Below are 26,730 nucleotides of genomic sequence, written 5' to 3' on the forward strand. Positions count from 1 at the left end.
GCTTGGGAGTACCAACCATTGAGCATGAAGTGGAGACAAAAAGAGATAAAAGACTTTCTTGATTTCCAAATCCCCAGTGTTATTCCCAATACTTCCGTATATTAGCTATCTTCTATACATTGAAACATGGCACGTCTGCTGGGTCCTTACCGTACTCTACCTTCCAGCCTCTGTACTTAGTATGGTGATAAGTGCCATATAACGAAAACGACAGCATGGCAAGAATCAGTTCTGCAATCGACATGAACTGGATTGAAATCGTGCACTCTGTGGCTATCACTGGCCTGACTTCTACGATGCTGCCAAACTGCACCAAGTCTCTTCTGATATCAGTGATATCGAGGCCACTAACGTACCACTGAGAAGGCTTAGGGTACTTCCCCAGTGAACTAGTCGCCAGAGGAGCTTTAAATGGAATCAGCAACTCAATGACTCTAGTGGCCTTGTTTTTGGTAGCGGCTGCCATGACATAATCTTCGACTGGGTGAATCTTGACAAGCTCAAAAGGACGTCTGCTTACCACTGGCTTGGTCCCGTTGACAACAAAGAGACCGGTTCGAGCGTACTTAGCAAAGGAATCCGCCGACTTGGAATGAAGAAAATGGACTTCGAGGAATGGTTCAGGGCAAGTCCCGGGAACAACCCTCTCAATTGGTCCTCCTCGAACACGAGAAACCACATCACAGACGCTGGCATCAGCAGGTAAGTCAAAGAGCATTACGCCCCTCTGTTCAGGTTCCTTACGGAAGTACAGAGAGTATCTCAGCTTCCGGCTGGTCTTCTTCTCCTCTTCGTACTCTGTTTGTTGGGCAAGCTTCCTGAACTCTTCAAGCAGTATATCCCTGCCATTATCCACCGGCTGGTCGACCTTATACCTAAACCGCTCGAATTGGTCGGTTATGAAGTCTTTCATTAAGTGCTTCTTACCGGTGGAGGCAAGGCTTCTGAAAGACCTGGGCCTTTGGCTCATGTCAGGGAGCTGGGGTAAGGTATCATATAAGACCCAGTTGGCAATGTTCAGGTCGTAAGGCTCATAGCCTCGGGAGAGCTGTGGATAGAAAGACATAGCAATTGTAGCGAGTTGGTTGGTTTTAGCAAGTGGTGGTGGGAAGTAGAGAAGAAAGTGGTAGCAGGTGTTCTTGTGTTTTGCAGCCATTCTGCTACTTATAGTGCGCAGCGAGGAAGGGACATAGATAACGCTTTTGGTAGTAGAAATCCAAGAGAAGGTTACTTTTGGGGCCCGTCCCAGACCAAGAAAGACCAATAGTAGTTTATATTTATATTCATTTCAATTATGTGTGTCTTTCGGTTGCAGCCTTCGCCATAGTATGCGAGACAGACTACCCGAGGAAGAGAGCACCACAAAATGTCCAAAACAGACACCCTTAGTGTACTAGAGAAAATAGCAAATCACCAAACGAAGGAAAAGCCAAACCCCGTCTCTTTTCCACCCAAATCAGGCGGTTTCGTCCTGCTATAGCCTTGGGCCTCTTCCTTCGTCTGCAGTACCCATCCAGAGCTCATCAGGGCCATCTCAAAAAACCATATCCATCTTTTCAGTGCATGTCCAGATCGTGACTATCCAGCCTTCTTAAGAAAATCCCACGTGCTAGCCAGTACATTGCATACGTTATGGACGGTCCAACCAAAAGAAGCGCATCGCCAGCCGCCGAATTGCTCAAGAAACCAAAGGTGTATGCTGCTCCAGGCAAAGTAGTTCTGGAGGCAGATGTGGGAGTGACTCAGTATATTAATGAGGCCTACAAAACGGGACCGGGTTTCTTCGGTTCAATTAAGCAGAGATACTCTGATTTTCAGGTCAACGAGATCACGTTGGACGGAACAGTGGTGCATTTGACTGACGAGGGCATCGACTTGGGAAAGACTAAGAAAGAAAGAAAACAGGAAAGAAGACTGAATGAACGTGCTGATCTTCAAGATAAGACTCCAGAGGAGATTGAAGCTATCAAGGCAGAAAAAGCAGAGAAGGCTACGGCTGAAGAAAAGCAGGAGAATGGAGAGAACCAGCCTAAGTACGAGCTCAGCGAGGACCACAAGGCTCGCTTATTGGAACTTCTTGCTCCAGAAGAGCTCCAGGAGGTTGAGGCTCTTTTCACGAACGGAGGAAACATGGAAACAAAGACAACTTTTGACGATAAGGCTACGAGAACGCAATTGCATCAACTCCTCAGACAAGCATTCCAGGGAAAGCTCGAAACCATGACTTCTCCTGAAAACACATTCAAAGTGGCCTTATCGAAGGGGACCAACAGCAAAAGAGGTCAGAATGTTAACCATGTCGACGACCTGGGCGTGATAAACTACGGGTTGGGCCCATTCAAGAACTACTTGCACTTTACGCTCTATAAGGAAAACAGAGAAACTATGGAAGTAGCTTCTATGATTTCAAAGTTCCTCAGAGTACCACACAAAGCGGTCAAGTACGCGGGAACCAAGGACCGTCGTGGTATCACTTGTCAGAGACTCAGTATTCACAAGGGTAAAGTCCAAAGAGTTACATCTCTTAACAAAGGATTGAATGGCTCGACTCTTGGTGGATTTAAGTACGAAAGCAAAGGCCTTGATCTTGGTGATTTACAGGGTAATGAGTTCTTAATCGCTATCCGTGACGTTAAGACAGAGACGGACAACTTGGAAGAGGTTGTTGACAAGGCCTTCAACTCTCTCAACGAAAAAGGTTTCATCAACTACTACGGTTTGCAAAGATTCGGAACCTTTTCAATTTCTACCCATGTCTTGGGTATTGAGCTTCTTAAGGATAACTGGAAGAACGCCGTTGACCTTCTCCTTGCTGAACAAGACAGAGTTGTGGCAGAGTCAGTGGAGTCTCGTAGGATTTGGGCTGAAACCAGGGATGCTAGTACAGCAGCCAAGCTCATGCCAAGGAGATGTTTTGCTGAACAGAACGTTCTCAGTTCTTTGGCAAAGGAAAAGAAGGTGAACGATACCGGCGAGGAGGACTATCACAAACAAGCATACTTCCGTGCCATAATGCAGATTCCACGTAACTTGCGTCTCATATATGTCCATGCTTATCAATCCTATGTGTGGAATATGGTCGCCTCGAAGAGAATTGAGCTTTTTGGGTTGCAAGTTCGTGAAGGCGACTTGATTATGGTGGAGCACAAGAATGCCGAAAGCCAAAAGGTCGTCTCTCTCGATGAAGATGGCGAAGAGTTCGAAGAAGATGTTGCAGGTACGCTTTCTGACAAGGTTCGTGCTCTTACAAAAGAAGACATTGACTCAGGAAACTTCTCCATTTATGATGTGGTGCTTCCATCTCCTGGTTACGACGTGGTCTACCCAACTAGCCCAGAACTCATGTCAGTTTACGAGCAGGTAATGGCTAAGGATGGCCTTGATCCCCACAATATGGGCAGGAGAGTGCAAGAGTTCTCCTTAGCAGGCTCCTACAGACCACTTATGGGAAAAGCATCACAGCTCTCATACAAAATTGTTAAACACAAGGACACTCAAGATCCGATCTTGAGAACGGATTTGGAGATTTTACGTGCTAAGAAGGAAAATGACACAGCTTTGGACAGAATCATCGATTATTCCGATTCCGAGGAAGCTACCCAGACCGGCATAGTCTTACAAATGAGATTAGGCGTAAGCTGTTACGCCACCATGGCGCTTCGAGAGTTTATGAAGGCCGACACGAGTCGGTTTAGTGCCAACTTCGACGTCAAGACCAATAATAAATAAGTAACGGTCACGTGTATGGACTCGTAACCTCCCTTTGACCCGACACCCGTAGGACCGGTGAGAGTGAGAACCCCAACCCCAGTAGTAGGAATATATCGAGCATTCCTTCACAATGGAATATCACCATATCACTCCACACTTGCTCCCACTCTGGTCATAGCTATACACAAAAAATGGTCAATTCTCCCAGAGTCAAGCTTCTTAATGCAGACTACGCCCGCAGACTCATCCAATCGCCTGGACCACGTGTAGTGCCAGTGGATGCCACTTGGTACATGCCCAACTCGCCTAAGAATGCTAAAACGCAATTCGCTCAGGAAGATCGTATCAAGAATTCGACTTTCTTTGATTTGGACTCGGTATGCTGCCGTACGAGCAAGTATCCGCATATGCTTCCCCCTCACAGATTGTTCGACAAGGAGGTTGGCAAACTTGGGATCAAGCCTGATGATCTTCTTTTGGTGTATGACAGACAAGGTATCTTTTCTGCACCAAGAGCAGCGTGGACGTTCGCTCTTTATGGCCACCATAATGTGTACTTAGTGGATCATTACCCTCAGTATAAGGAGAAGTACCCTGTTGAGACCGGCCCTATCCGTGAGTCCAGCAATGAAGCAAAGGACGAATCCGCTTATAACGGAATCGATAATACCGAGTTTGGTAAGAACTACCGCGAGCAGGTCATCGAGTTTGACGAATTGGCTGATTTGGTCGTGCTGAGGAACTTGGACGAGTACTATGTGTTTGATGCCAGAAGCGCAGATAGATTCCATGGCAAAGCTCCAGAGCCTAGAAAGGGATTGCTGTCTGGACACATCCCAGGAGCGCTCAATTTGCCATTTACCAAGGTGTTGAATGAAAGTGGCCAGTATAAAACAAAAGAGGAATTAACAGAGCTCTTCAAGAACGAGTTTGGCCTTGACTGGAACCAACCTTTGGACAGAAAGGGCGTTATCGTCATGTGTGGCACGGGCGTAACAGCTGTGATCCTTCGCTTGGCAATTGAAAAGGTCAATTCCGAAGTACCTATTCGTGTCTATGACGGGTCATGGACCGAGTGGGCTCAAAGAGCGCCTGACTTGATCTCCGAGGGAAACTTGTAAGGCTAGCTCCAAATCCTGACAGTCTTGTCGACACCTCCAGTAACGAAAATACATCTCATGTTTTGCTCAATCTTCTTAAGAATAGCCTCTTCGGTCTTCTCGGCGTCTTTGGGGATATAAACCTCAAAAGGCGCCATGTGCACCGTATTAACAAAGCCTTCATGCGCTTGCAAAGTCTTGACACAATGAACCAGACCCTTTTCTATTAGTGTAGAGAGATCCCAAACTCGTATAGTTTTATCGTCGCTACCACTGAAGACAAAACGGCCCAGTGGATGTATACTCAAACTCTTGACCCATGAGTGGTGCCCTATAAGATCAGCCAAATGCCAGCCTTGTGAATTATTAAGCTCTGATGGTGCTGGAGGACGATTAGGACGCATGATAGGTGGCGGTAGAAGCCAAAGCTTGATTAGGTTGTCTCTTCCAGCGGAAATACAGTACTTGTACCCTAAATTCTGATGGTAGGCTGGATTATCAAGAATCTCCTGAGACAAAGAGGGCATCTTGTCCAAAATCAGCAGCACGTACCCATCAATGTATTTGTTTGAAAGCATTGGCAAGAATTTAACAGTTTCAATAACATGTGTGTGTCCTAGAAGAAGAGCAAGGCCGATACCAGAGCTGGCGTGGGAAAGTCTGATAGACTGATCATTAGAGCAAGTCAAAAGGAAGTCGCCCATAGATGGCTTTATTTCTCCAAATGCAAGAAGATTATCCACAGAAGCTGCGTCCACGTCCCTAGCCCATTCACTATGACCAACAAACTTCCGAATGCAAGTGCCATTGGTAAGATCCCACACACGAACAGACAAGTCTCGAGACACCGAATATAGAATGCCCGGATTAGAAGGCGAAAATGCAACTGACGACACTGTATGTTCATGGCCCGTGAGCGTCCTCACATGCTTCAATGAATCTCCTTCCCATATCTTCACAGACAAGTCCAGAGACGAGGAAGCCAATAGCCAATTTTTAGGTCCATTGTCCATCAAAGCAACTGGAATTGGCAGCCACCGTAGCGCTGTGACGCTTCTAGTATGTGCTGAAATCATTTTTTCAGGAATGGCCAGTGAATCATGGACCAAGTTCCATGCAATGATGCTTCCATCAGAACCACCAGCAGTCACCAAAGGAAGCAGAGGGTGAACAGCAACAGCATTAATCAACTGCGTAGACAGAGTCTTGTATGTTTTTGAGTTGATGTTGGGAAGCCAACCAAGTTTATCTCTAGGAAGCACCAAGGCAGAACCATTCAGTTCATTGTGAGAAACCGAGTCAAGAAGCAGCTTGTACGAAGAAACCTCATTTTCCAAATCCAAGATCTTCTTCTGGAGACGAACCACCGTCGTCCATTTTTTTTCCAAGTAGTTAGGCACGATTTCCTCGTCGTGTGGATTGATCTCGAGAAGCTGCGCTAGGTTCGGTAGAAGCTCGTTGCCGAGCTCTGCAGAAGCTGATTTCGAGTGAATGTATTGGTAGATGGCCTTGTGAAGCTCTCCACGTTGTTTGGACGTGAGAAGAGACATTTCTGGGACTTATTCTAGCTTAGTACGTTGGTATTGATCTGGTTCTGTTTTCATGCCCATGTTAGTAAATACAGGCGCGATGTCTAATCTGGGGTGCACGAACCTCCAGAGATCTATGTCTATACACCAGGGTTGGCGGCAGGGGACTGTTGGAAGGTCAGAATGGGAGGCTGGGTTGTTTTAGTGGATGGTTTTTTGTCTTGAGAGATTTTGGTGGGTGTAGAGCCTTTCTGTTTTGAGAGAGAGGACCCAAGCCATCCACTGTTGGGCTCCATAAGCCCTAGTCCCAGTGAAATCTATAGCAAACGATAGACTGGTAGCTTCACTGTAAATATGCTTCCAACAACGTACGCCGAGGCGTTTCCCAATAACTTCAACAACAACCATTACTTCTTCAAAGCAGCGAAACGGGCCTTCAATTCGTCAAACTCCAGCTGTGGCGGCTTCGGTGCTGTTTGCTTCACTACGCTAGGCCTTTGGCCAAACTCTGCTTCAATTGGGGCCTCAGGCAACCCGCCCCCGCTTCCAGAATCCGAGTCCGATCCTGGTTCTTCATCCTTCAGAAGCTCGAGCTTTGGGGGTTCCTCCTTGAGTCCCAGGTATGGAACACTATAGGTTCTGGCGATCTCCCCAAATACAAGTCAACTAAAACCTCTGAAGGTGGATCAACTGCACATCTCTTCACAATTTTCTCTGGAACGTACTCCCCATCAGTATTGCTCTGCACGGCAGCTGCAAACTCCGGACCATATCTATGCTTGAATAAATCACCCAAAGTAATCAACTCCTTAACCTCCGTATGGTGACAGGAGTAGATCACCAGCAGAACAGCTTCTTTTAGGTTAGGGTCCACCTCATGTCTCAGAGTATCCAAAATGATCGAGATTCTCGCAAGCAAAAGCTCACAGTAAAGCTCGAGAAACTCCAAAAGCTCAATGTAGATATCGTCACGAATGATATTCTCCACTCTAATTTTGGCACTAGACTCTTTACCAGCACTCAACAAGTCAGCCAATTGCCTTCTCTGTTGCTTGGTGAGAGCGGTTTTCTTCTCCTGAAGAAACTTCAATTTTGAAATTGCCATTTTGAGGCTTGTTTTGTACTTGACAGAATTGACTTGTAGTGGAGGCATTGTTTAGCGTGGTTGGACAGGTATGGCTATCTTATCAGTCTCACTGGCCTGATTATACTATGAATACTGGGGCAGCACACCCGTACCCCATCACCAGTTCCCCAGACAAAGCAGTGTTTCATTTAAGGCACAGACTACTGGAATATCGTTATGATATAAAATTGAAGTGATCCTCTTTGGTTAGGCACGCTATCTAATATGTGCTAATTTGTTATTGCCTTCTCAATGCGTGGTCATAACTCGCGTTGTTTCTGAGCTTGGTCTTGGTTATACTTACTATGAGACGAATATTATCAAGGTAAGTCCCAGAAGTGATCATGCATTATAATGTGGCTCGTCAAGGTTAGCTATATATCAGCCACCAGATCAACTGAATCCCTTTCTCTATCTTCTCCATGCCTATTACATTTGTTACGTGTGCACCAGTATATATGCCACCCTTATTCGAGCATATAGATACATTCTATGTGTTGGAGAAAGGGGATAAGAATATTTCCCAACCGATTTCCCAGGCTCTTTCTGAACAGGTACAAAAGCGTACATCCACCTACGTATCGCATTGTACTCAAGGATTTGATGTGTCAAACGAGCACTATCAAGTTTCAGAGTTTAAGTTTCGACGTGGCGGCAGAGGAGCACCACCTTGGGGAGATGAAAATTGGCAAGCTGCTTGCTTCAAGGCAGGTGTCGATAAGTTTGGTAGCGGCCCCAATTTCGAGGAAAAAGTTCCCATGCTAGTGTATGCCGTTATTGATTATCGCCTGCTCTCTGACATGTACCAGAAGGCATCAAAAAAGAATGGCACAATTGGAGGTGACTGCGTGTTTGAAGTGAACGACAGCCGGCATCTATTCAGTGGGTCCACATATCCGATGACCCACGATTTGTGGGGGCTTCAGTTACAGAGGAATATGAAACAATTGAATAATAGGAGGTTAAGATACAGAATGAAGCTTGAAGCGAACTTCATTAAACCGGCTTCTTTTTCCCAAAGCGACAATCATAAGATCATTCTTCCTGGGACGAATGTAGCCGATGTGCTTTCCCTCGGTTTGAAATTTCTGAGAACAATATTTGGCCCTTCAAAATCAGATGTCTTTACAGTCCATAAGGTAACAGTGGCATTGAAAGAGCTTACTTGTGCCCCAAGGTGGCAGGGAGACAGGATATTGCTTTACAACTCTTCCAAGTACTTGCGAGAAGAAGAACTCCTTAATGTTAATGTCAAGGAAAAAATACACTTTGATAGAATAAAGGAGCGTCCTTGCGTTTACTGGTTACCACGTAAGTTGTATGACTGCCAAATACCACCAATAGGTCCGACCTTCTTCTCCAATACATTAACGCGAAGTTATGCTTTGGAGATAGCTGTATATTTTAAGCGGGACGGCAAGCCCAAGCCGATTGTATGCTCCACTTTTGTGGAGATATGTGTTGCAAGGAAAGATACTGATTTCAAACCCAGCATTGCAAAGTTAGAAACGCCTGTCCCATGGGAAAACAAGCCTCATCGTACTCTTATTTGCACTGAGACTTTTGCTCGTTCCAGCTTCGTGCCTCATTATATTGGCAAGTCATGTTTTGAGAATTCCTGGTCTGATAATGCTTACATTCATGGGTATTTGACCAAATGCTTCATCACTAACACGGGTGTGCTTGCAGTGACCAAAGTGGATGTTTTTGGTTACCGAAGCCTGGATGAGAAGCTTTTAAAGCGTGTGCGTGAAAGGAACACCCATATGGGTGGCAGTAATGTGCCTATTGACAATTGTGTTCTGTGCAGAGTTTTGACTCCGAAAGAGGTCGAAAACGTGGACGGCTTTAGATCCCCTGAACCATATGGGGGCCTCTTTGTAAAGGCCGGGTGGCAATACCAGGAAGCCCCTCTCTCTTTTGCCTTCTTTGACAAGAAAGATAAGTATGATACTCACATATTTAGAGCAAAAGATCTTTTTCCGGGTGGCTTCCCACTGACATGGTATCTTGGTCTCCAAGCCACATTCACTAAACACAAGTATTTCAAGCAGTCAGATGATGCTAATGTTGTAAAGCAGGACATCAACTTTTCTGAATTTTTGAAACTTCGCTTGTTTTACCCAATGGCATTCAACGACGCATGCCATCGTGCCGACGTTCAAGGAGATCATGAAATAACTATTACTGGTGTTCTGATTATTCTACGCAAGATAGATGGAACTCATGAACGAGGCGATGAAGATACTACTAAAGTTTATGATTTTTTAGTACATGATCGGGTATGTCAAGAGAGTTTTAAATGGAGTGAATTTGATGGCTGTGACATGAATGATCCGTGCAATGTTACTATGGATGTGCCTAAAGATCTTATTGATTCCAAGTTTCCAAGTGTTTCACCTACGATTTATTGCAATCTGTATCACAGACGCTATAAGTTGAAGATAGTTATGGATGTAAGGGTGAGGATGGGCGTTTGGGAGGTCCAGCGTTCCATGAAAGTCCGCCTCCATATCAACATTGCTTCGATCCATAATTATTGAAAAGACTACAGATATAACTAATTTACTAGTGAAGATTGAAATTCAAGCACATGTAAGTTATATTGGCGACCTAAAGGCATCGGACAGTGGCTTTGATATGTCGAAGGCGAATGAACGTAACAAGCGACACAAAATGATGAGAATTGCCTGAATAACAGTGAAAAAGATTATGAACCTCCTCCTGACAAAAATAATATTAGGATCTCTTACCTGCTCTGGTAATAACTTCCAGAAAAAAACGAATGATGAAAGTAACGAAAACATCATCGCCAAATAGAGGAGGCCCTCCAAGTCTTCCTTAGCCTCAAGGTATTCAGCCGATTGTCGAAACGATAAATCTGAATTTGATAGAGTTACATTAGTCACTTGGTTCTCAAATGCTTTTTCCAGATCGCCGAACTTAGGTACGTAGGTCAACAGAATAGACAAAAGTATCACCAGAGTAAAAAACGATACACCTGTCACTAGGACGTATTGCACGTGTAATTCATCTTCATCCAAAGTTTTATAAGGGTGAGGAATAAGTCTGAGGTGAAATGCTAGCCATGATAAAACATCAAGGAACTTTTTTTCCCTGCCAATTTAAAGCACCTTCCAATGCGGTGGAGTTGATCTGCTACCTGATCCATCATATTGTTGAGATGAAATCTGCAAATCAGAAAAGGAGGTTTGGAAAAAACTGAAGCCAACCAGGGGTGGTGGATTTCACGTATACTTATAGTCGGCGACCACTTTTTGCAGACCCCCTCCCTGTCTTGTTTAAAGGAGGGCTGGACTCAAACCTGAACAGATAATTTTAGACAGTACATAGCTAGAATGTTTGGCTTCGGTAGTCATGGAAATTCCTGTTTACTTTTCATATTCTTACGTCTTTTTTCGTCTGCTTTACCTCACTGGCTGAAGAAAGTGAAACACTTATGAAACAATACTCAGACACTTCGGTCACATGGAAGATCATAAGTTCGTTCAGTCGGTCATAAAGTAAAATTGTCTATTTTATTTGTCCTCGTCAGTTTCACTATATCTTCAGTGTTGCAAATATTATCCATTACCTTGGCGCCCCTACGACTTTTCTTAATCAAAGCTTTGTTCTTATACTTACTGTTATGCATTAATAAAGCGTGACAAGTTGTTGTACCTGCTATCGGATAAGACTTTCCGCCATGGTGGACTGGGCGAACCTTATCTATTTCTTTACGCTTCTCGCTGTTGAAAAGCCACCATCAGTTATGAAATTTTTTGTCGATCAAATTGATACCATCTACATTTTGGAGAAAAGAGATAAGGTTGGTTCGCCTCAGGTCTCTCCAGGACTCTCTGAAGAGGTGCAAAAACGAATATCGAGCTACGTCTCGCAAAAAACACAAGGGTTTAATGTATTGGACAATCATTATCAAGTTTCAGAGTTTAAGTTTCATCGTGGCAAAGGAGAGGGACCATTTTTGAACGATGACCATTTGAACGCCACGCGCTTGAGAGCGGGTGTCGATAAACTTGGTGATGGTCCCAATTTCGAGAACGAAACTCCCTTGCTAGTATATGCCGTTATAGACTGTCGCCTGCTCTCAGAAAAAGGCCAGAAGTGGAATGAAATGCATGGGGCCATCATAGGTGACTGTTTGTTTGAGGTAAATGATAGGCGGTATGTTTTCAACAATGTCAGGTTACCAATGACACATAACCTTTATGGACTTGACTTTAAGAAAAACATACCTTTCATGAGAGCTAGGCATCCCGAATTCACATTCCTGCTCGGTGCTAAATTCATAAAGCCCTTTTGTTTTCGCCAAAAGATATCTCAGAGGATAGTACTTCCAGGCATGGATGTTGCAGATGTGGTCTCACTTGGAATAACTTTATCAAATCCTGGCTCATCTAGACTACATCGAAAGCATAGGCAAAAACGCTACATGATCGTCAAGGTCACCGTTGAATTGATGGAATTGACTTGGGCCCCAAGTTGGAAAGCAGATAATGTGTCTCTAACCAATGTCTCGCAACACTTGCGAACCCAGAAACTTCTTGACGTCATTGTCCAGGAAGAAATCTGCTTCAATGCAAGAAAATCGAACTGCAATATTCGCTCAATACCTCGCAAATTGTATAGTTGTCTCTTACCGTCAGTGGGACCTACGTTTTTTTCAAATTCCTTGTCAAGAAGTTATGCCTTAATGATAACTATTCGATGCAGAGAAGCAAACGGGCTAGCGACGTTTACGTGTAGCTCATTTATGGAAATATCTGTTGCAAAGAAGGATACGAGTTTTACTCCAGGACTTTCAATCCAAAATATTTCCTCCCCCACAATATCTCGGCCTCGTCGCACTCTTATTACCATTGAGAAGTTTCTACGCCCAAATTTCTCGCCCCATGACGTCGGTAAATCGTGTTTCAATGAGGCTTGGACTAAAAATGCTGTCCTTCGTTCTTACCTGACAATGTGCTATACGTCTGTCGAAGAAATAATTGCAGTCACGAAGGTTGATGTATTTGATTTTCTGCATCGTGAGCTAAACCTTTTGTACCAAGAAACCAAGACATTTTGTGTTACACCGTTAGGAGGTGGGCCGCAGAACATTGGCACCGAGATTATGATATATGAGGTGTTACCGAAGGAAAAGTTTAATAATTCTGATGGAAATGAATCGAAGAGACGTTATGGCGGCTTATTTCTACGCTTGAACGACAGACGTGAAGAGGTGCCTCCGTCCTTTTCTTTTTTTGAGGAGAAAGATGTCTACGATGAATCTATTTTTAAGGCAACAAAACTTTTTCCAGTAGGCTTCCCACTGGTATGGCATCTCGGCCTCCAATGCATCTTTGTCAAACATGAGTGTTTCAGACAATCTACTGGTGCAAATGTTGTGCTTCCACGCATGAAAATCTCCGAATTCTTGGATATTCGTTTTTTCTATCCCATGAGTTTCCATGATGCACGCCGTCGTTGTGATGTTGAGGGGGATCACGAAATAACGATCGATCTTGTAAGAATCGGTTTATGTGAGATAGTAGGAACCCATGTACCAGGTGAGGAGGGGACGACCGTCTTTAACTGGATGATACGAGACAAAGTATACCACAAGCAAGTTTTATGGAGCCAGTTTCACGGTACGATTCCTAACGATCCGACTACGGTCACTATGAGTTTGCCTAAAGATATAATTAATGCCAACTTGTTAAATGTAGGACCTACATTTTACTTGAAGCAGCTTCACAGACGTTACAGAATGACAATTGAGTTGTCTGTAAAGGTTAGGATGGGTGCCAGAAAGGTGGAGAGATGTATGCAAGTTTCTTTGCCAATCAACGTTGCACATGAAGAAGATATCAGCCATTAGTTGTTTTGAAGACTTAACGAAAACTAGCAATGGAATCAAGACAAATGGATTGATTTGTAGAGCTATGGCTCACTACAGGCATTTAGATATTGGTGATATTCGGCCATACCCAGATTGTGCTTTCACATAAAGCAACACTCTGGCATAGAGTATGGCTTTGCTATAGGTAGAACTTCTGACGCATTCGAATTCATGAAAGAACGGTATTCAATCAAAAATCAAGATGGTGTATTCAAATAAAAATCAAGAACACCATCAAGGGACATACAGTGAGCTGTTTAAATGCGATGCCCACCCCTTCAGCCACATGACGATCGGTGGGGATCACATTAAGTCTTACCATCGTACTAAAAATTATGAAAGCGACATTAAGAGTGACGATAACACAGAGAAGACCATTTTTGATACACCGGCAAGTTTCCGGCAGTACAGTGCTAGGCAAGATCTGTTTGGCCAATATTGCAAAGGCAATCTGGTAGAATCCCATAAACATTATAACACATACCCTCAAACATTCAGCTTTTCTCTCCACATCCCCATCTTTCATTGAACGCACGAAGAACACCAGACCCACCAACGATAACATCGCAATTGTGGATGCCCTGCCAAAGCCATACCACTTCCCTTTCATTGTAGAGCCACGTCTCAGCATAGACAGTTCTCCGCCAGTAACACCACCGTCGGCGACCTTGGCGACTCCAACGTCATCAGTAGTCTTGGGTTCTTTTGCAGTTTGACTCATTTGAAATGTAAGTAAAAATGAAATATGATTAAGTTCCTTTTTGGATTAGAAACTAAGGATAATAAGGGGATTTTAAGTGGGCAAGGGAGGCGGATTTCCCGTCTACTTATAGTCGGGGACCACTTTTTGCAGCCAGAGCGCAGGAGGCCCTGCCATGTTGGAAGAGGACTGGATTGCCCAGTTATGCCAGTTTGAGAAAACAGATAACTGGAAATAAGGCGTCAGATGACGGTAAAGGGAAAAACAATACTAAACAAGCCTTAAATGGATTGTTGAAGCCAGTATCTGTCTGTTGATGGGTCTGGGGAAGGGCATTGTGCAGTCCATATCAAACAAATGGGAAAACCCCTACAACAACACGAGAGTGGAAAGTCTGGATTATCGTTCAATTGCAAATTAATAGTGATTCTTCATTATCTATGAGCACCTAAGTATCTCAGTTGGCATCGTCCTTATCATCATCCATGACTATGGTATGCTCATGGGGAGGTTTACCAGGCACTAGCACCATTTCTTCCTCGTCTTCAGCAGTTACACCTTCCACAGCTTTCAATGTGCAACACTCAATCTCTTTAATCCAGTCGTCCAGAAGAATTTCTTCGATCGAGGCTCTCTTGCGTGGATCGATTTGTAGCATCTTGTGGATGATAGGTCTTGACGCATGCGGCAATAATCTCATCAATCTATAAGGCCCGTGTATCAGCTTGTGAGATTTAGAACGCTTCTCTTCAGACTTGGGCGAGTCCTCCGTCGCCTTCTCGGCACCAGGCTCGGTGTTGGCGTTGGCGTTGGCGTTGGTATTGGCATCGGCTTCTTCACGGCGCTTCTGAAACAGCGCCTTCTGTTCTGTCTTGATGTTCTCGAATTCTTCGAGTTTGGCATCAATGCTCTTCAACTCATTCAACACTTCCTGAGTCTCTTCTTCGTCGAGAACCTTCACTGCCAGCAAGGACTGTAGCTTATCTTCAACTGCCTCTACCGTCTCTGCGTCGTCGCCCTCGTGTGGTTCATTCGCCTGTTGTTCCTTTTGCCTCTGTAAAAGCTTGCTCTTCTTGTTCAGCTTGATAATGGTATTCTTGAGCTGCCTCTGGCGCAATAATAGCTTGTGGCACTCATTCGACAAGTAGTAATCGTGCCAGTTGTCATCCTCCATGGCATATAGCTTGAAAGAATTGTCTTTCTCGGCATTAGGAATCTTCCAGGGAAACCGTTTGAGTGTCATGCAGCAGTATATGATAGCAATTGACCATAGATCAACGGGCTGGGGGTTATAAGAGTTCAGACTTGTCAAAACTTCGGGGGCAAGGTATGGGTCTGAGCCAACCACACCATGGCAATAGTGGATTGACTCGTTGCTGTTAGGCCCATGCTGGTCATAAGGATACTTGAAGATAACTGCAGAACCAAAATCAATGATCTTAAGTATACCATCTGTAGTTAAAACGCAATTATCAAGCTTCAAGTCACGGTGGGCAAGGCCGAGGGAATGCAAGTAAGATACACCTTCAAGAATCTGCTTCAAGCAGCAATTAATCTCCTGACGCGACATCTCTCCGCTCATCACGACCGCAAAGAAATCGATCGGCGCGTACTCCATGACCTCGTAGTACCTGTTGTTCTCATGGATGATGTCGATCGTCTTGATGATATTAGGATGTTTCAAAGTCGAGCCAATGCAATATTCCGCAGTGCACTTCCTCGTGTAGTCCTTAAACGATTCTGTGTTTCTACGAGGACGGAATTCCTTCACTGCAAACGTCTTTCTATCCAGCGGTCTCATGATCAAACGAACTGATCCGCCAGCACCCGAACCAAGCTCCTTCTCGACCTTACCGTATTTCTTAACCAAAGGAGAACCGTCCTGGGTGAAAGGCTCATGGACAGGGCCCTCCTGGCGTTTAGTAGCCTGTGACGAGTTAAGAAGTTGAGAAGATGTCTGGTTGATGAGCGCAGCCAAAGACGTCAGCAGCGGAGCCCTACTATGAGGCGCCAGGGTATTAGCAGGCGGGCTCAAAGCGCCATTGGTCTGTTCTGTGTTGCCATTTTGGACTTTCTCCACAGCAGGCTGAGCAGGAGACCCGCTGCTCGGACTTTGGATGCTCTGGTTAGACTTCTTATTCTTGAACAACCGCTTCAAGTCAGCCATACCATGGCTTTTCGGCGACAGCGAGTCCTCGATGCTATGATGTCTGGCCGCCTGGGTTGGGTTCTGGGACGCATGCTGCACCACTATGGACGGCGACTTGGACTGGTCTCTATTGCTCTGAAGGTGCTCCTTATGTGGATCCTTATGCTCCTTGGGCTCCTTCTCAGAAGAGTTGGTCATGGTAGGAGATGCCAATGACTCCTGGGAGTCGTGCTTGCCAATATGGAAGCCAAGAAACTTGCGTCCCGAAGATGAGTCGGACGGTTGCCTGTTCAAGGACTCTTCCTGGGGCAGCTGGTGCTTGAAATGGGAGAAAAGCTTGAGCCTGTGTCTATCAGGCATGATGCTATGCAAATGTGAAGGGAGATATAAAGTGAAATAAATGCAAGAACGGAAGCCGCTAGGGGCCGATTAAAGTACAACTAATGGGGGTTCGATTGGTGAAATGATAAATGCTTGCGACCCAAGTAGAGGGGCCTGGAATCCCGGGAAAACGGGACGGGGAACGGCGGTGCACGGAAAGTGTCGACTCCTGGAACGGTGTGGTCGTCGGCGGCACGGATTCTCGAGAAATTGGAGGGAAAGGGGTTAATCAATACTGGGGTACTATCAGGTGAAGAGTTGATTTTCCGGAGGGTAGGATTCGTGATTCGTCCTGGTGTACGGGTGTCTTGGCCTAGTGAGACAGGCGAGTTGGCGAGTTGCGGTGTGTGCGGTGCGACTTGGCAAAACGCCAAAAGGGTGTTTCTATTGGCCGGGAGGGACTGTGGAGTGGCAGCTATTTGGAGGGAGAAAGAAAAGGCTGGCGGGCCAGAGGAGCGGAATAAAAAGCAACTATATAAGGGGCGGAATATTTATTTCCTTTTTGGGCGAATGACATGGCTTCAGTAGTTGCCTCCTTTTTTTCCTCCTTTTTTTTGCAACCTTAAGCTACTATCAGACTGCGGCTCGCAAGACCTCTCGCCGTATATGGGCAGTCCGAGTGTGTGCAGGATAGGTATAACGAAAAGAAGCATAACCAGTGAAAAATCGTCTCCAAAGTAATTTTAGTTGAAAATGGAGATAGACATATGTTTCAGGGTTCTTCTGCTTTCACCTGGGAAAAGCATGGACGTTGCTGCTGCACATCGTTCACCCACCGCAGCCTGTCAAAATGGCTGCGAAATCATCAGATGCACCATTCTGTTAGAAGATCTAACCACCTTCCAAAAACACCACCCTTCTAAACAATGGGCTCTTATTGTTCCTTGATGGCAGTGCCACGGATATGCTTCTTTCTCTCGGCCACTCTGGGCTTCGAGCCCTCCTTCGAATGACGACGGTCGTTCTCCTCTCTTCTCTTCAACGACTCCACCTCGGTACGCTTGATCTCCTGGGCCTTCTTCACCACCTTTGGCAAGTGACGGTGACGAGCAATACGGCGCACCTCGGGCATGTACTTGTACCTTTCCTTCAACTTCTCGTCGTAGTTCATCTTGGAACGTTCTCTCAGAGACTTGACGTCGGAACGGTCGGAGGCCTTGGCTCTCCACAATCTGATGTTGGTATCGTCAGAACCACTCAAAATGTACTTCAGGTCGGTGGTGAAACAGACGCTGAACACACGCTGCATTCTCTTGGTGTGGTAGATTTCCCTCGAGTGGCCCTCTCTAGGTCTGTAGATACGGATAGTCTTATCATAAGAACCAGTGACAAGCTCTTGGCCAGTAGGCGAGAAATCTAGATCCATGACAGCACTGACATGGTCTTTGTAAACGTTAAGCGAGGAGTCCATCCGACGCATATCCCATAAATACGAGTTGTGGTCGTCGTGACCCGATGCAAAGTGGTATGCCTCCATAGGGTTCCAGGTAAGAGCGTTGGCTCTCATATTGGTAACCACCTTCTGGATAGCACTGTTGCTTCTGATATCGTAAAGCACAATCGAGTTATCTGAACCTGCCGATGCCAAAACATTCGACTCTGTACGGTTGAACTTGACGCTGTTGACGTTGTCGGCGCCCCAGGTAAGGTTCAGTGTGTACTTGGACCTGTTCATGTCCCAAAGGTTAATGCTAGCACCACCGGTGACGAAAATGTCCTCAGAAACATGGTGGTCAAGACCATTAAATGCATGTTCACCGTTGAACGTCTTGATCAAGGCGTTTTCCTGGTTGACGCCCTGAGGCTTAAACACATCAAGGTCATCGGTCTCTTCAGGGAAATCACTACTATCGAGCGACCACAACTTGATAAACTTATCGTCACCACACGAAAGCAACCCACGTCTTGGCGTAACACTCAAACCAGTCACCATTCCGAAATGAGCACGGAAACTCACCAGCTCATCTCTCAGAGTCATGTTCCAGTACTTCACCACACCGTCACCAGAACCTGTGGCAACCTGGTTAGTGGTTTTGAAATTTCTAGCAATGCAGTAAACACCGTCTCTGTGTCCATCGCCCAACTGGCCCACAAAAGGCTGGGCAAACATTCTTTCAAGCTTAGTAGCCGTAACAGCTCTAGTATATTCTCTGGCTCTCTCAAACGGATGAAGAGCAGGGTTCAAGTTACGAGGCATCGCCAGCTCCTGGGTGTTTCTGGCCGGCACATAGGTGTCCGACAGCCTGCTGAGGGTTTTTATCTTCATGTGTAGGGGAGGGTTGTTTGTTGGAGGAAAGTGAGTAGTAGGTAAATTTGATGCCTGAGATGAGCCATGCGCAGTAGTATGTACTACGAGATGCCCAGGCGTGGGAAGTGGGAGATCAGTGGTTTGGGAGGGAAAAGTAAGAAAAATTTGTCTTGGGTGGTGGTTTTGGATTATAGGCGGAGAAAGGTTTGCTTTGGTGTTTTTTGGGCTTTTTTTGGGTGGGTATTGGTGGTTTTGGTGGAGCCTTATATTGGCTGCAATAGTCTTCTCAGAGGACTACAGATGCTTAGACAGACTACAGTAGTAACAGTATAGAAGTATACAAAAGATGGGATTTTATTTAGTTCTGGAATTTTGGATGTCTTATTTTTGCTCTGATGTGTTTACATGGACTTGGTGGGATTAATTGGGAAAAAGGGTGTGGAAGACGATTGGTCTGGTTAAGTATACCATATTGGCTGCAATTATGGATATAGAGCTCGGCGGAGTATTCGATTTAAAGTAGGCATAAGCTTCTTAATAGTCGAGATAGTTCCACTTGTAGGCCTCAAGAAGATTCTACCAAGCCTTAGAGTAAATAACATGTTACCTGCTCTTCTTCAGGTATATCCTCGGTTCCTCTTAATGGAGTACTTAAGGTACTGTTAAAGAACACACTTTATCTGGAACCAAAGCTTTTAACTAGAAATCTCAATAATATTAGATTCAATGGAAGCATTTTTGGCTAATTGAAGGTCAATTCAAGCTTATTAGTTCTAGCTCTCTTGCTTAGTGGTAAGCAGTCAAACCCAGACCGGTCTTCCGATTCCACCCATCTCTAAACAACAATTGGCTGGTTTTCTATGGGAAACTTTAAGCTTTGAAGATACGTAATCTTCAGGTCCAGCTTTTCTGACCCCGCTTTGCTAGATAGCACCAAGCAATTACCATATTGAACGAAAGCAATGGATCTAACTTTAAACAATGGTCCCCACTTGCTTGATCGGATTTCCACGATTCCATCACACCAAGACTGGTGGCTTATGGAATTAAGCCTCTACTTCAAGATGCGCTTGCTTGTAGTCTACAATCACAGTATTAGACGATTAAGGTTGATTACAGAGCACCGCTGGAAAGGCTGGAGTGGAATGGAACTCGCAGCAGCTGGACCAAGGCCGGTTTCTAAGGCAAGAATCTATTAAACCATTTAGTTTTACATGGACCAGGGCCCTTGGGATTAGTATGCTGGCTCGAGGAGGGCGGGCCTCACGCCCGAGGTAGGTAAGTCCTGCTTACCAGATGCTAGCATAGCTACAAGCCGATGTCAAGCACCTTGGCAACGTCGTCAACGTTGGGCTTGGAGACATCCTCCAAAAACGGAAGCAAGTCCAACAACTCATTGTCGTGAGTGTCGCTGAACCAACTGGAAATCGGGATGGAATGCTCCGGATGGAAGATATACGAGGCAGGCGAGTTATCAATAATGATACACTCGCTCAAGGGCCGGCCAATTTGGGACAAGTTCTTGATGAAGTTTCCCTGGTAGTTGTAGCACGAGTCACGGAACAAGCGGTGGTGGACGGCACGATGGATGTCAAGCTTGTTGAGCAAAGGATCACCGTACTTGGAAACAGAAGCGGTAAAAACCACCACCTCGAACCACTTGCCAACCTTTTCCAAGAACTCATCGACGCCAGGCCGTTTAATCACGTACACGTGGTGAACCTGGTTGTCAATCTCTACTGGGATAACAAAATCAGCTGTGCGCAAGTACTTGAACGACGAATGGACCAAAGTCTCGTCAAGATCCAAAATAAGACACTTTTTGTTGCCGTACTTCTTCTTGTTCTTGTGCCCTAGGAGAAAGCCGGTCTCAGGGTTAAACGCCTGGCCCTCCTGTAACTTGGTCAAGTCAAACTCGGATTCCACGTCGCTGGAGTTGCTGAGTTGTTCTTGCACGTCGGCGGCGATCTGGGCCTCAGTACGCTCCTGGTCTTCATTCTGCAAATTCAGAATCGGGTTCTCCAGCATCTGAGGCGCCGGCTGGTTGCTGTTATTATTTAGCGTAGGCGTCGGGTTCAGCTCTTCGTTCGTATTGGTAATCGTATCGGTCTCGTTTACAGAATTGTCGTCGTCCAAGTCCTTCTTCTTTGTTTCTTTCTTCTTGGCTTGTTGTTTCACCACCGGAACCTTCGAAGTCAGCGGTTTCGGCGAAGAAGATGGCGGTTTTGACTTGGGCAGGGCGCTCCGGGGACTGCTCTTGTGGTCCTTATCGTCGGAGTCGTTGGCGTCCAGATTGCAGCAGAGCAACGAGGCGAACAGGCCCATAGCGGGAGTGGATAAAATGGAAACTGGACGAGTCTTGCGGGGGACTCAATGGAAAGGCGACCCTGGCGATATGGGCATAAACGGGGAAGCCGAGGAGGAAGACGTGATGGAAGGTTGTTTCTTGCTCTGATTGGCGGTGTGAATGGAGTAGGGCTCCAGGAGAACTGGGGCCAGAAAGTAGTTTGAGTGTTGAAGTTGAGAAAGGAAAAAAAAAAAAAAAAAATGTGCACAGAAAAAATGAACGTAAATAGTCAACGAGGACTGGAGCACTGGAGGGACAAAAAGCAGAAAAAGCGAAAAGGCGAGTCGAGAAAATGTGGGCCTGGAAGTTGCCGCGCAAGCAAAAGGAAAGGATTAGCTGGGTGCAAAAGAAAAGACAGGGCCAGGGAACAGGCAGAAGTAGACTGTGGAGGGCTTGGAAAAAGGGAAAAAGGAAAAAGGGTGGGAATTCGCTCGTATTTATAGTAAAAGCGGGGAAAGAATTGCCCGGTCTTTATAAGTTTTAAAGAGGTGTGGTTTCTTACAGTTTCAGTGGTGGTGGAATGGAGGAAGTAGTAGAGATCCTGGGGACTTTACCACTTGCAGGAACGAGCTGGAGCCAGCCATGTGAGCTGGGAGGGTGGTTTTGGAGAGATGCTTTGGTTTTTTTGTATGGGTATTTGAATTAAGGAAATGAAGGGGAAAGTGGATTTCAGGTAAAATGGTACTTTTTTACGTTGTTGTGTTTTTGGGTTGGTCTTTGTGGTACTGGCTCGTATTGCTGGTCGTTTGGGGATTGGCTACTGGAGTTAATGGCTGCGAAAAGTCAGAGTCGAGGAAGAGCTGGAAACGGCTGGAATGAAGGGGGATGTTTGGAAAGGATGGGGTTGGGAAGTGTTGGGCTCTTTAGGTGTTTATGGGGTTTCAGTGGTGATATCATTGGGATCGGATCCGTTCGGATTCCTCGGGATTGGCGTCTGTTGTTGCTTATCTGGACCTTTCTGGTCCGATGCAGCTACGATAAGACGTGGAGTGACACAGAGACGCTGATGGTTCCATCTGACGTATCAAGTGGTTTGAAGAACTTAGGTAGTTCGTAGATTTTCAACTTTTGTGTTTTCTTTTCGTATCTTGGATGGAGCCTAATGGAGTAGCTACCGCTAGCGGCAAGCCTCGTAAAAAGACGTCGTCACAGCTACATCAGATTCAAAGAAGGGCATCTACATATACGTTGCCTAGTAGCTTGTTGGCATTTTAGGAGCCTTATGCTACCCTTTGGCTTGCTTGGTACCCAACAAGTAGGCACCATCTTCGCTCCACCTACACTCACGTACTTCTAGCATATATTAGTCTATCTAGCGCATGGTCACCAACTCCTCGGCAGAGGTAGGGTGGATGGCCACACAGTTATCGAAATCAGCCTTGGTGGCGCCCATCTTGACGGCAACACCGAAACCTTGCAACATCTCACCGGATGAGTCTCCCACAATGTGCAAGCCAACAACCTTCTCTTCTGGGCCAGCACAAACGATTCTGTAGACACAAGGCACCTTCTCCTCCTCGTGCTCCATCATAGCATATTGCATAGGGTTGAACTTGGAGTTGTAGGTCTTAATGTTCTCTTCACCGTATTTTTCAATAGCCTTGGCGGTGCTCAAACCAATAGAGCCGACTTCTGGGTGGGCAAACACAACAGATGGGATATTGTTGTAGTCTAATTTGTCGTTAGCGAACTTCTCTTGACCAGAGAACAATCTGTTGCACAATTTTCTGCCAGCAGCAATAGCCACAGGAGTCAATTCAACACCACCGGTAACATCACCAAGAGAGAAAATGTTAGGGTTGCTAGATTCCTGGTAGTCGTTAACAGCAATCTGACCATTTTCCTTGGTCTTGACATTGACATGCTCCAAGCCCAAGCCGGTCAAAGACTTTCTACCGACAGTCCAGATAACCTCTTCAACTTCAAGAACCTCGCCATTGCCCAAGTGGACACGCTTCAAGTCGCCGTGTTTCTCAACCTTGGTCACACTACCAGACAGCTTGATGATGTTGACGCCCAAACGGTCGACGTAGTGGTTGGTAATAGTGTTCTGGATGATCTCGTCAAAGTGTCTCAACACAGTCTCACCACGAATCACCATATGGGTTTTAGTGCCCAAAGACTGGAAAACACCAGCCAATTCAACGCCAATGTAGCCAGCGCCGACAATGGCAACAGACTTTGGTTGCTTTTCCAATTGGAAAAAGCCGTCCGAGTTGATACCAAGCTCAGCACCTTCAACCTCAGGGATAACAGCCTGACCGCCAGTAGCCACAAGCACCTTATCGGCGGTAAAAAGGAACTTTTCATGCTTCTTATGTTCCTTAGACAAGAATTTCACCTCCTGGTCTTCAGACAAGGTCACCTCGACCTTACCCAGATCGTCCACGAACTGAGCAAAACCATAAATGTACTCCACGTTCTCCTTCTCCAAGTTTCTCTCGTAAATACCGTTCAAGCGCTTGACGTAAGCGTCTCTCTTGTTCTTGAACGTAGACCAGTCAAAGTCTCCATACTGGACCTTCGAGCTCAGATCAGACAACCCGTACGCCTTCAACTGCTCCTTCTTGTGAGCCATATCAGCAGCATACCACATCACCTTCTTGGGCACACAGCCCACATTCACACAAGTGCCGCCCAACTTCTTATAGTTGGACTCCACAAGCAACACTTTGGCACCATACGATGCGGCACGACGAGCCGAGGCAGTTCCTCCAGAACCACCGCCAATGACGAGATAGTCGTAATGTTTAGTCACAGATGTTGGAGCCATGTTGGAAAGATGTCTGTTTACAGAAAGGAGTCGGGATACTGAGGATGGGGTGGTGAATTGCTTTGCCGGAGCAAACATAGTATGAGTTTTAGTAAGCGTGGGAAGTGCACAGGGTCTGGTTAGAAGAGGTGCGACTGGATGGGTGCAAAACGGAAGGGTAGGGGAGAGAAGGGTAGTAGTTTGGGAAAAAAGGGAGGGGGTTTGGGAAAAAAGGGTAGTAGTATGGAAAGTTTTGATTTGGTGGCTGGTTTTGGTTATTTTAGGTTGGTGGTTTTCGGGTGCTGGGGTGATTTGTCATGGAGCTTTGGAAGTCTGACTAATACTGTACTGGCTGGGTACTGCTTACTGAGGTTTGCAGCCAATATGGATGGAGATGTGGAGAGGGAAGGTGATGGTTTCTACGGGATTTGGGATTTCCATGAGGGTATATTTTGGATTGGCTGTTAGGGGTGTTCTTTATTGGGGTAGGCTGGTATGGTGCTTGGAATGGCGGGCGCCACAGTTCAGGTGGGCACTGTGAGGTTGTAAACGATAAAATGCCCAAATGTGAATAGAAGCGATAAAAGCTTGTTTTTTTAATATAGCCCTAGCAGCCTAATTATTGATTGGATTGTAAGTTTGGATTTGTGCCCTGGTCTTTCAGTATCTCCAAGTGGCACAACCACTGGTTTATGCAAGAAGTAGAAGTTAGCTGGTTCATTGGTTATTGCAATATTCTGGGACATCAATTGTACTAAGAGGAAATGGAGAAAATAGCATTTTCTGGCAAAGGAATTGCAAGTAGTGAATTGCATTGTTTTCAATGGCAGTAGATTGAAGCGTAGAAAGCCGTTGAGAGGTGGAAATGGTTAATTTTGCGCCCTTAGAGATTCAGTATATGAAGAGAGTTGTTGAATGAAATTTTCCTAGACGTTGCAACCAAAACTAAAGAAGCATCGAAACTCCACAGTAGAATGGACTTAGTATTCATTAATGGGTTAGACGTGTGTTGAGGCCAATAACTGTAGCAAGTGGGTCCTGTTAAAAATGAATCCTCGTATTAAAAGAAAGATATTCATGATTAAACAAATTGAATGCAATGGAAATAATTAAAATCTACGAAGCAACTGCTAGAATTACAACTATGCCCCTTGACTAGACGGGATAACTAGTACACTGATCTCAAGACCACACAAGAAGCACACCAACTGGTATGCTTTAAAGCACCATCACTACATACTATTTTCTTATTCACTCATTAAATAAAACACTCCAATGAATCAAGAAATAAATTGGAAAAAGAATGAATGAAAGAATGAAAATGCAGAATTCACCTACTTTCGTCCACTGGTAGCATCCTCCATCCTCCCTCACACAGCCAGAGAAAAGCCACCACGAGGCACCGCCAAACCAACAAAACTCCTACAAAAAATACCAAAACAGCCCTAATGACTCCCTTACATCCTCCTTTCCCCAATCGACCTTTTAAAATTTGTAAACCCCCAAAATCCACCACTTCCTCAATTCACCCCAACCACCTACCAGTACCCAATCCACCCTGCCAAAAGCATCCACCACTTTCCACCAAAACCACCCCCAAATCACCCAAACCACCTCAAACCGCCTCAAACCGCCTCAAACCGCCTCCAAATTCCCCTCCGACCTTTAAAAACCACCAAAACCATCAAATATCTTATTTGCATCCTCCCACCTTCCTTTCTGCTGGGTTTCCCATTTTTTGCACCCAAACCGTGAACACTGCCAGACGCGAACCCACGCATCATCCTCTATTTTAAATACCATGCTGGCTCGCGCGTTCCAGCCAGCCAGCCAGCCACTCTTTTAAACCACTTGCCATTGCCAGATCAAATCAGATCAACTTGGCCGTTTTCGTCTATTTATTGAATTTGTGGTTTTTCTTTCAACATGTCCTTTGCTATGCCTTCGACGCCGCCACGGTCGGCTAAAAAGAAGACTCCTCAGGTTTCAATCACTGAAACCACTCCAACTACTCCAGCTAAGGAGAAGCCTGGGTTGGACTTGAGCGACTTGCAAACGCCCAGAAAGACCCCTCATAAGCCAAAAACGCCATATAAAGCCCAACAGACAAAGACTCCTAAGGGTTTGGCGCCTACTGAACTTCTACTTCCTACTCCAGGGTTCACGCCGCAGAAATCGCCTAGGAACAGAAGAAAGAGACCCCTGGTGGACCTCTTTTCGCTGCTGGAGCTGCTAGGAATGCTCCTTCCTAACCATCTGGTTGCTGGAAGTGGCCGCAAGACGGTGCTGCCTCAGAAACTACATGCTCCTATTAGTCTTGACCCTAGGGAGCTTTCCAAGATCAACGAAAACTTAGCATTTGAAGAGGACGACGAGGCCGTTCCAGATAGCCCTACAAGAAGAGCTCCCAGGAGAAAGCATCCAAAGACTGCTGTGACGCCTGGAAAACAGATGATCACTGAAGACTTGGTCGAGCAGTGGCACGGCAAGCTGTTCAACACGGATTTCTCTTCAGACGATGAGTTTGACTCAGGCGGACCTATTCCAAATCCATTTACTGATGCGTCGCCTACCAAGAGAGGCCCTCCAGCACCTTCCAAGGTCGATTTCTCCACACACAACGAGTTTATCAACCCCAAAACCGGCGAACGGAAAGTCGTCGAACTCACAGAAACACAGAAAAATTCAAGCCTAAAAATTGAGCTTTTCGGGTTTATAGGCTGGCCCATGAACCACACTATATAGACGTGTACTGCATAACTTCCCTCATATATACATAAATCCA

At 45.6% G+C, this 26,730-nt stretch overlaps 12 protein-coding genes across 12 annotated transcripts; 5 read left to right on the top strand and 7 right to left on the bottom strand. All coding sequences in view use genetic code 12, as the record gives it.

The window, feature by feature from the left end:
- Positions 1 to 112: 112 nt before the first annotated feature.
- On the bottom strand, positions 113 to 1,066 carry CXQ85_004824 (uncharacterized protein; the record flags this gene model as incomplete). The annotated part of the gene is made up of 1 exon (XM_025488432.1): positions 113 to 1,066. The coding sequence occupies one exon, from the start codon at positions 1,064 to 1,066 to the stop codon at positions 113 to 115; it is 954 nt and encodes a 317-aa protein (XP_025343094.1).
- Positions 1,067 to 1,632: 566 nt separating this feature from the next.
- Positions 1,633 to 3,729, top strand: PUS7 (pseudouridine synthase; the record flags this gene model as incomplete). The annotated part of the gene is made up of 1 exon (XM_025488433.1): positions 1,633 to 3,729. One exon carries the CDS (start codon positions 1,633 to 1,635, stop codon positions 3,727 to 3,729), a length of 2,097 nt encoding a protein of 698 aa, XP_025343095.1.
- A 173-nt stretch (positions 3,730 to 3,902) lies between these two features.
- Positions 3,903 to 4,807, top strand: CXQ85_004826 (thiosulfate sulfurtransferase; the record flags this gene model as incomplete). Its single annotated transcript, XM_025488434.1, has 2 exons — positions 3,903 to 4,774; positions 4,801 to 4,807. The coding sequence occupies 2 exons, from the start codon at positions 3,903 to 3,905 to the stop codon at positions 4,805 to 4,807; spliced, it is 879 nt and encodes a 292-aa protein (XP_025343096.1).
- Positions 4,808 to 4,834: 27 nt separating this feature from the next.
- Positions 4,835 to 6,361, bottom strand: CXQ85_004827 (uncharacterized protein; the record flags this gene model as incomplete). Its single annotated transcript, XM_025488435.1, has 1 exon — positions 4,835 to 6,361. One exon carries the CDS (start codon positions 6,359 to 6,361, stop codon positions 4,835 to 4,837), a length of 1,527 nt encoding a protein of 508 aa, XP_025343097.1.
- Positions 6,362 to 6,747: 386 nt separating this feature from the next.
- On the bottom strand, positions 6,748 to 7,445 carry IST1 (Ist1p; the record flags this gene model as incomplete). Its single annotated transcript, XM_025488436.1, has 2 exons — positions 6,748 to 6,970; positions 7,000 to 7,445. 2 exons carry the CDS (start codon positions 7,443 to 7,445, stop codon positions 6,748 to 6,750), a joined length of 669 nt encoding a protein of 222 aa, XP_025343098.1.
- A 443-nt stretch (positions 7,446 to 7,888) lies between these two features.
- Positions 7,889 to 10,009, top strand: CXQ85_004829 (uncharacterized protein; the record flags this gene model as incomplete). Its single annotated transcript, XM_025488437.1, has 1 exon — positions 7,889 to 10,009. One exon carries the CDS (start codon positions 7,889 to 7,891, stop codon positions 10,007 to 10,009), a length of 2,121 nt encoding a protein of 706 aa, XP_025343099.1.
- A 1,163-nt stretch (positions 10,010 to 11,172) lies between these two features.
- CXQ85_004830 (uncharacterized protein) lies at positions 11,173 to 13,347 on the top strand (the record flags this gene model as incomplete). The annotated part of the gene is made up of 2 exons (XM_025488438.1): positions 11,173 to 11,544; positions 12,352 to 13,347. 2 exons carry the CDS (start codon positions 11,173 to 11,175, stop codon positions 13,345 to 13,347), a joined length of 1,368 nt encoding a protein of 455 aa, XP_025343100.1.
- A 1,178-nt stretch (positions 13,348 to 14,525) lies between these two features.
- On the bottom strand, positions 14,526 to 16,577 carry HRK1 (putative serine/threonine protein kinase; the record flags this gene model as incomplete). The annotated part of the gene is made up of 1 exon (XM_025488439.1): positions 14,526 to 16,577. The coding sequence occupies one exon, from the start codon at positions 16,575 to 16,577 to the stop codon at positions 14,526 to 14,528; it is 2,052 nt and encodes a 683-aa protein (XP_025343101.1).
- An 895-nt stretch (positions 16,578 to 17,472) lies between these two features.
- Positions 17,473 to 18,864, bottom strand: SOF1 (rRNA-processing protein; the record flags this gene model as incomplete). The annotated part of the gene is made up of 1 exon (XM_025488440.1): positions 17,473 to 18,864. One exon carries the CDS (start codon positions 18,862 to 18,864, stop codon positions 17,473 to 17,475), a length of 1,392 nt encoding a protein of 463 aa, XP_025343102.1.
- Positions 18,865 to 20,154: 1,290 nt separating this feature from the next.
- Positions 20,155 to 21,171, bottom strand: CXQ85_004833 (phosphatase; the record flags this gene model as incomplete). Its single annotated transcript, XM_025488441.1, has 1 exon — positions 20,155 to 21,171. The coding sequence occupies one exon, from the start codon at positions 21,169 to 21,171 to the stop codon at positions 20,155 to 20,157; it is 1,017 nt and encodes a 338-aa protein (XP_025343103.1).
- A 1,334-nt stretch (positions 21,172 to 22,505) lies between these two features.
- On the bottom strand, positions 22,506 to 23,966 carry GLR1 (glutathione-disulfide reductase; the record flags this gene model as incomplete). The annotated part of the gene is made up of 1 exon (XM_025488442.1): positions 22,506 to 23,966. One exon carries the CDS (start codon positions 23,964 to 23,966, stop codon positions 22,506 to 22,508), a length of 1,461 nt encoding a protein of 486 aa, XP_025343104.1.
- Positions 23,967 to 25,871: 1,905 nt separating this feature from the next.
- SOL1 (Sol1p) lies at positions 25,872 to 26,690 on the top strand (the record flags this gene model as incomplete). The annotated part of the gene is made up of 1 exon (XM_025488443.1): positions 25,872 to 26,690. One exon carries the CDS (start codon positions 25,872 to 25,874, stop codon positions 26,688 to 26,690), a length of 819 nt encoding a protein of 272 aa, XP_025343105.1.
- Positions 26,691 to 26,730: the final 40 nt, after the last annotated feature.

Source organism: Candidozyma haemuli, assembly GCF_002926055.2.
Source record: "Candidozyma haemuli strain B11899 chromosome Unknown H_2014730914, whole genome shotgun sequence".
In the NCBI taxonomy this organism is placed as follows: Eukaryota; Fungi; Ascomycota; class Pichiomycetes; order Serinales; family Metschnikowiaceae; genus Candidozyma; species Candidozyma haemuli.